At 55.4% G+C, this 7,525-nt stretch overlaps 1 protein-coding gene across 4 annotated transcripts; it reads left to right on the plus strand.

The window, feature by feature from the left end:
- The first annotated feature begins 378 nt into the window (after positions 1–378).
- NHLH1 (nescient helix-loop-helix 1) lies at positions 379–7,047 on the plus strand. Of its 4 annotated transcripts, XM_065857887.2 has the most exons (3): positions 391–663; positions 1,346–1,492; positions 3,976–7,047. In XM_065857887.2, exon 3 carries the CDS (start codon positions 4,364–4,366, stop codon positions 4,760–4,762), a length of 399 nt encoding a protein of 132 aa, XP_065713959.1. In that variant the 5' UTR covers positions 391–663; positions 1,346–1,492; positions 3,976–4,363; the 3' UTR covers positions 4,763–7,047. The 4 variants fall into 4 exon arrangements, with proteins under 4 accessions (XP_071656492.1, XP_065713959.1, XP_071656493.1 ...); XM_071800391.1 differs by lacking the exon at positions 1,346–1,492 and having other exon boundaries at positions 379–663; positions 4,349–7,047; XM_071800392.1 differs by lacking the exon at positions 1,346–1,492.
- The last annotated feature ends 478 nt before the right edge of the window (positions 7,048–7,525 follow it).

Consider the following 7,525-nt stretch of genomic DNA (forward strand, 5'->3'; position numbering starts at 1 on the left):
GTCCCACATCTTGTGCAGACCCTGCTCCTCATCCCACCCCAGCACAGAGACTTGCCTGCCTGCCTGCCTGTCTCTCCTCCTCCCCTTTCCACGTTTGCTCCCATCTCTCTATTTCTCCTTTATGAAATATGCATGGAGAACAGATGTCGCCTTCTCCCGGAGCACCCCCACCCTCCTCCCTCCCTCTCTCCCAGCCCACCACCTCCATCCACCCTCCAGGACCACATCCAACCTCCACCTCCCTCCTCTCCCGGGGGCTCCAACCTCCCGCACAGCCAATGGCATCCCCTCGCTTGACTTTAATATTTATGAGGGGGGGGGCACTGGAGCGGCCAATGAGGCAGCCGGGGTCGGACCTGTCCGCGAGGCTGGGGTGTATATATAGCACATGGGGCACATGCCTCTTTGGGGTGTCCATCTCAACGCGTGGTGGCCCACTCCCACTCCTGCTCAAGGAGTAGCATGACTGGGCTCCAAGGCCACCAGGGCTCTCCCTGACCCCTCAGGTCCATTCTGTGGAGCAGGACACCGTGCACACGCAGAGGAACTTCTTACCTCCTCAATGGACAGATGAGCCAAGCAATTTCTCCCTCCCTGGATTACTTGAGCTTCATCCTGCTGGAAGAGAAAAGCTGGAGCCTGGGAATGGTCATCAGCTTGGGGGTAAGGTGGCTGTCCTGGGGCTGGGTGGACAGTGCTCCTGGATGGTTCTGTGAGGTTTGATGCTGGAAAATGGAAGCATGGCAGGTGGGGAAAGGGAGAGCGAGATAAGCAGCATGGTCCGTGTGGGATGGAAACCCTCAGTACAAAGCTTGCAGGCTGTCTCAGGAAGGGGCTTGACCCTTCTGCTCGTACTCGGTGCGAGGTTTAACACACAAACCCGCCTGCGCGTCCTTTGCTTTGGGCTTGGTAGTGGCACAGGGGATTTCTGATCAGGAAAAAGAAAAGGAACCTCCATTCAGATGGCCTTAAATTGGGCACTTGTCACAGTTTGCATGGCCAAGGAGTCCTCAAAAATTGTCACGCTGCCAGTCTGGAGTGCAAGGCAAAGGGCAGGCAAGGAGGTGGGAAGCATTGCTTCCCCTCGGGGGTGTAAGTATCACTGAGGTTTTGCTGAAGGCAGGACTGGAGCAAGTGTAGGTTTAAAGGAGGTTCTTGCAGTAGGTTGATTAAGTAAGACGACAGTTTACAGTTCATCTGAAGGAGAGTGGAAGCACCTCAGAGCACAAGTCACCCAGGTGAAGGAAAAGCTTTTTGAGGACTGGACTAACCCAGCAAAGGAAGAGTGAGAGAAGGAGTTTATTTGGGTCCAGTACTGAAACGTGTCTTCATGCAAATGGTCCAGTGTCTCCTGCTGACATCCTGCTGTGACTGAGAACAGAGAGAGACCCCCGTGCAGGACTCCTGCCTCCCGTGTTTGATACACCTTGAATTCACTCGCAAGGATGCTGAAACAGCAACAGCAACGTGTCCCACAGCCCATGTCTGACTGGTGAGTGCTTCCTGGGCTGTTCCTGGGCCAGGTCACTATCCCCATCTGCCCAAGGAGAAGGAGCTTCTGCAGCCTCTTCTCCACCAGGATGAGAGTGACACACTCATGCCTCAGTGCTGGTGTCCTAGGAGGTTGTTTGTCTCCTTCCCTGCCCTATGCTGAAGTGATGAGGCCAGGAGGCAGCAGAGCTGCTCAGCAGTTTCTTGCTGGGGTGGCTCACCTGCACGTGGACGGCACCTCCAGTGCGGCCCCGGGTGGATGAGACACAGCCTGCATTTGCAGAGCAAGAGTAGATCAGGCCTGTGGTTTTCAGAGCAGCAACACCGGGGTAAGAGGGAGACATAAGAGCGGTGAAGAGCGTGCAAGAGATCAAATACAGTTCCCCATCCCCAAGAAGCAGGGAGAGAGTACTTAAAGAGAAGCTGCACATGTGAGCGTGATCCTGGGATGTCCACGCACCAACTCCTTGCCACAACCCTGGGGCTGAAAGCGCAGAGCTGCCGTGGCATGTGTCTGGCCCCAGGGCTGACCTTCCCTCCTCCTCCTGGCCTTGCTGCCAGAGTGATGCTCCAGGGAAGGATACTGGGAGTGAGGCGGCACTGCCAGCACACAGGGAAGCGTGGCCGTGACCGTGAGCCTGGATCTGGCCACCAAGGGCTGCCCCAGCTTGCTTGCCAGCTCCAGGTTTGCTTTGGGTGGTGTTCACGAGGGCAGGGCAGGAATGATCCCTTCACCACTGAGTGCCAGAAAGGAGGTCCTGGGTCTGTGGGAAGGAGACGAGAGCAGAGAGAGAAAAGAAATTAAAGCAGGGGGAAAATGGAGAAGGTTAAAAAGGTACAGGAGTCACTGCTGTGGCGGGTGGCTGCAGCAGACGTGGCTGATTCAATAACTTTGTCATGGTTCTTGGTTCCTGGCTGGTTTGTCTCTGAAGCTGATCACAGGGAGAGCAAGTGAAACACAAAACCAAACTCAGTCCTGCTCCAAGGGCACTGCAGTTTATTGCAAGCTCAAAGCCTTGAGAGGGCATCTCCGCGGATCCCAAAAGCCGTGTTTCCATCAGCCCTTCTGTCATCTCTGGGCTAAGGACTGCACAAGTTTGGGATATGGATGGTTTACTGATAGCCTCACACACAGCTGAAAGGTTTTGTGTTAGAGCACAGATGTCCAGGTTATTTTTTTAGTGAAATCTGAATATCGCAGTGCAAGAATGAGTGTGTATGTGTGTGTGTGTGCACGCAGAGGTGCCCAACTTTGGGTAGATTTGTGAGTGTGGCTGTAAATTATTGTGCATAAATGGATGTCGGATTCTTGCAGAGGAGACTTTGACTGGGACCATTTACACAAATGTGCTGGGAAACATGTCTGTGTATGTGTGTACACATGTGTGTAAGCACGCAGAGAAACAGCCACGTATGTTCTGGTGGGGTACTCAGAGGGGCTGTGCAGGCATTTCTATATGTGATCTAGTTGAAGATGTCCTTCCTCATTGCAGAGAGGTTGGACTCAGTGAGCTTTGAAGGTCCCTTCCAAACCAAACTATTCTGTGATTCTGTGATTCTATACATGCTTATGAGGTTCCTTGTGTTCCTTAGGCAGTGCTTCTGCAAATGCACATCAAGGGCTCTGCTCCCCGCTGGTATTTTAGAGCAGGCTGTGGACTATTTCTCCCCAGTCACTGCCTGTCCATATTTGTTGAGTTTCCATTTCTCAGTCGTATGGCTCATTACAAGCTTGTCAGGCCTGGGAGAGGTAATATGTTGTACATCTCTGCCTGGCCGCCTTCCCAGGCTGCCGTTGCTTCCAGCAGCAGCATTTCCCCATATGAAGTTTGTTCCCTTTCCTCTGCTCCACCCCAGCCCTTCCCCTGCTCGGTGGGGGGAAAAGACGCACCTGTGACACATCTGCCTTTCCCAGAGCTGCTCCCGGTATGCTGGAGGCACCTCTGCCAGCCCGGGAGCCCCCGTGGGCCTGGCCTCCCCGCCGTGTGCCAGAGCTGTGCTGGGAAGGCGGCAGGGGGAGAAGAAGGGAGAGGAGAGGCAGATTTCCCAGCAGGCAGCACGGCATCCCGGAGGGAGCAGGGAGCCAGCATCTATTTGGTCACATCAAGCAAAGCAGCTGTGTTGGGTTCCATATGTCGGGGGTGCCAGGATCCATGACATACGGGCTCATTTACTATACAATAAGCTCCCCCCTTCCTCTCGCCTCCACAGTCTGTTTTTCCCCTTCGCTCATCCACCACCTGTCATCTCTCTGGAGAGCCAGGAGAAATGGCTTCCACCTTCTCCCAGAGCCATCCCACCAGCTCCATCACCCTCAACTGGGGACCAGGAGCCCTGTCCCAGCCCAGTGGGCTGTCCCTTGCTCTGGCGGGGGCCGATGCCACAGGGCAGGTGGAGCAAAGAGCCCTCATGCTCTCTAGCTCCGTCTCTTGTGTCTGCCAAGAGCCGGGCAATACTGAGAGCCCCTGTGCTTCTGTTTTCTAGAGCTCGCGGGAGGAGTTCAGCTCTGACACCTGACGGCTCCGAAACTGGCTGCACAGAAGAGCCTGTGGTCTCTGCGCCTGTGCACGTAGAGGATATCTATTTATTTGTTTATTTATTTTAGGCATCCTGCCATCTTTCTTACGTTATTTATCGTGAAAGTTGTCACACACCCTACAAGTACTCCAGGGAGAATTTTTAAATTCCCTTGCAGAGAGTGTGTGTGATGAGGAGGAAGAGGAGGAGAGTAACCAGGGGCTTGCTGTGAGCCTGAAACCTTCTCTTTCAAGTGCAGCAGACTTGCTCTGACGTCGTGCCTGGGTCAGTCTGTCCTCCTGACATACCACATCTCTGAAGCATCTGTCCCTCTGTGCAGCCTTCTTCCGCGAAGATGATGCTTAATTCAGACCAGACAGAGATCGAGCTGCCCCCGACGCACTCCAAGTCCGAGTCCATCTTCAGCAACTGCAGCCGAACGGGCAGCACGGGGGACGCCGGTGGCGTTGGTTTGTGCTCTCAGTCCCGGGCAGCCGAGCCGGGTGATGCTGTGAAGAAAGACCTGCAGCACCTGAGTCGGGAGGAACGTCGGCGTCGGCGCCGCGCCACGGCCAAATACCGGACAGCCCATGCCACGCGGGAGCGCATCCGTGTGGAGGCCTTCAACATGGCCTTCGCTGAGCTGCGCAAGCTCCTACCCACCCTGCCGCCAGACAAGAAGCTCTCCAAGATTGAGATCCTCCGCCTGGCCATCTGCTACATCTCCTACCTGAACCATGTGCTGGACGTCTGAGCCGCCCAGCCTCTGTCTTTCTGTCTGTCTGCCTGCCACCTGAACAGGGCATCTGAGCCAAGGGCTCAAGTCCGTCTGTCCATCTATGACATAAACCACATGTGAGGCATCTCAGCTTCTGTGTCTGTGTTCATCCATCTGCTCAAATGCACAAAGTTCCCAACTGTCTGCTCTACCCTCTATCTAAGTGCTGTATTTCCCTGCCAGCAAGCCCACGTCCATCTGTCTGTCCATTCTGCCTGAGTCAGGCTGGATGTTTGGTCCATCAGCCATCTGTCTGTCCTGCTGTATCAGCCACCTGAAGATTGTGCTGGCTGTGTTGTGCTCCCAACTTCTCTCTGTCCTTCTGCTGCGCATCCCACTGATAATGCCTATGGGATCCTGAGCCCACATCTGTCAGTCTGTCCACCGTGTCCACTCCCTGAGCCCCAGCCATGTCCACTCCCTGAGCCCAGGTCTGTCTGTCTGTCACTTCTTTTGTACGAGCCACAAAAAAATGGACCTGTGAAACACAACAGTGCCAAGCAGCCCCGTGGTCCCGTCTGTGCTTTCTCCCACCAGCCACCCCATCAGCATGGCCAGTCTGGGCATTTTGTCTGTTTGCTGCTGCTCTGCCCCTGGCATCATGCTGGGAACTTAAAGGCTGAAATCAGGACCATCCTCTCTGCAGAGGGAACACAGCCCAGGAGCATCCCTGGGCACAGAGCAGCTGCTTGGTGTTCGCTCTGGCTTTTCACACCCCAAAAAGAAGCACAAAGCGGTGTGCGGACCTGGCCACGCTTCCCATGGACGACAGCGGCACGTTCCCAGAGAGGTGCACTCACTCGCTGTGCTGCCCGCGAAGTCCCTGCCACCACACTGGCCCCAAGCCGGAGCAGCACCTGGGGGCTCGCCAAGCTGCTCAGTTGCACGGTCTGGGCTCCCCAAACCTCAGCATGCTGGTTCCCTGCCCCATGCATCCCAGTCTTCGCTGTCTGACCCTCCTTTGCACAGTGAGTGTGAAGCCACAACCCTGGGGCACCAGAGCTCCCAGTGCAGCACTTCATCCCTCCCCACTCTCTCCAGTTCTGTGCTCCTGGTGAAAAAAGCCTGAGTGGGGGTCACAAGTGGGGGGGGACGTGCAGGGGAACGCGGTGCTCAGCTCCCCCAGCACCCTGTCCCTCCCCTACAGTGCAGCCGGCACTGCTGGGACTCGTGCGCAAAGGGGTCCCCCCTGTTCACACTGGTAAGGCACTGGTGCAGCATGACCTTTTGCAGCACGTGCTCTGCTGGGGTAAACTGCACTTTACGTGTGGCTCGCAGGGCAGAGCGTTGGAGAGGGGAGGAAGAGGATACGGCCCCCAGCCCGGCCCTTTGCCTGGCACCCAGCTGGCGGGGCTCTCCCCAGCCCCCCCACAAACATGGATCAGCACTTTGGGAAAGGGAAGGCAGAGCCGAGCAGCCTCTTCTCCAGCAGGGGCACGCTGAGGCTGGGGGAAGCTCATTGCAAGAATGAATGTTTTGCCTTGTGTTTTGGGTGTTTGGTTGGTTTAAGACTTAATTTTGCACTGGCAGTGGCAAGAGCACAAGCAGAACACAGATGGGGGACCAGGACCGTGCAGGAACTGCAATGTTTTGGGCTGGGAGCAAAGCCCCAGCCTGGCCCATGGCACTGAGCCTCGCCATAAGACAGGCAGTGGTGTGGGACACATGGTGGGTGCTGGGAGAGGTGGATTTGGATGTGCTGGAGGTGCAATACTTGTGGTGAGAGGGTCAGTGCCATGTTGTGTGAACGCCAGCAAACCCCCAGAGTGCGAACAGGGAGTTCTCTGGGGTCCCACCTGCTGATTTTGCCCTCCCGAGGTGTTTGCTGCTGCCCACACCAAGTGTCTGAGCCCCACAAACCCCAGCTGGGCTTCCTGGCACCTCATAGACCTCCTGGCTCCATCCCACCCCTGTCTCTGCCCAGCTCCCAGCAATGCCTTGCTCCGTACCTCAGTTTCCCCATCCCCATAATGTGGGGAGAACGATCACTACCTCTGTCTCGCAAGGACTCAGCAGTGAATATGGGATCCCTGAGGGCCGGAGCAGCCGTCCCCGCTGCTGGCTGCCGTCACCGTGCTGCTCAGCGGGGCAGGAAGACAGAGCAGGTCAGCCCGTCCTTCCCCTCCACCCACCAGCCACGTCTCTGTGCCACAAGGATATTTATTGAATTAATTTATTGATAAATGTTATTATTTATTTTGCTGTGTTGTGCACTTTTTGGAAAGGAAAACTAGAAAATAAGCAAACAAACAAAAAAATAATGACCATGGTGAAAAAACAACTAATTAGCCCACCCTTGTATGCGGTGTGCCCCAGCGTGTGTTCGTCTTGACTGTTCGAACTGTGCAAGGATTTATTATTTGTGAGTTAACAAGGAAGTTGGGAAGGGGGAAATTGATTAAACTGCCAGCAAAAGGGAGATCATGAACTTGGACTGCCCAGCTTTTCTTTTTTCTTTTCTTTTAATCTTATTTCTAACTGTGTCTTCCTTGCGCTGTTCAGGTGGCAGCAGATTCCCCGTGCAGGAGTTGATGGCTGCAGCTGTGCCAGTGAACGGGGTTGGTGGGAGTGAGAGCACTACCCTCCACTCCGGCCAGGGGACCAGGACGTGTCCTCTGGGCACTCATAGAGTCAGACCAGGACTGTCCAGGCTTGACCTTTCCCTGGATCTGCAGTCACCATGTGAGCCCAGCCCACCGGGACAAGCAAACCTCGAACGTCCCAGTCCTGCTGGTGACA

The sequence above is a fragment of the Patagioenas fasciata genome, chromosome 30, assembly GCF_037038585.1.
Source record: "Patagioenas fasciata isolate bPatFas1 chromosome 30, bPatFas1.hap1, whole genome shotgun sequence".
Classification (NCBI taxonomy): domain Eukaryota; kingdom Metazoa; phylum Chordata; class Aves; order Columbiformes; family Columbidae; genus Patagioenas; species Patagioenas fasciata.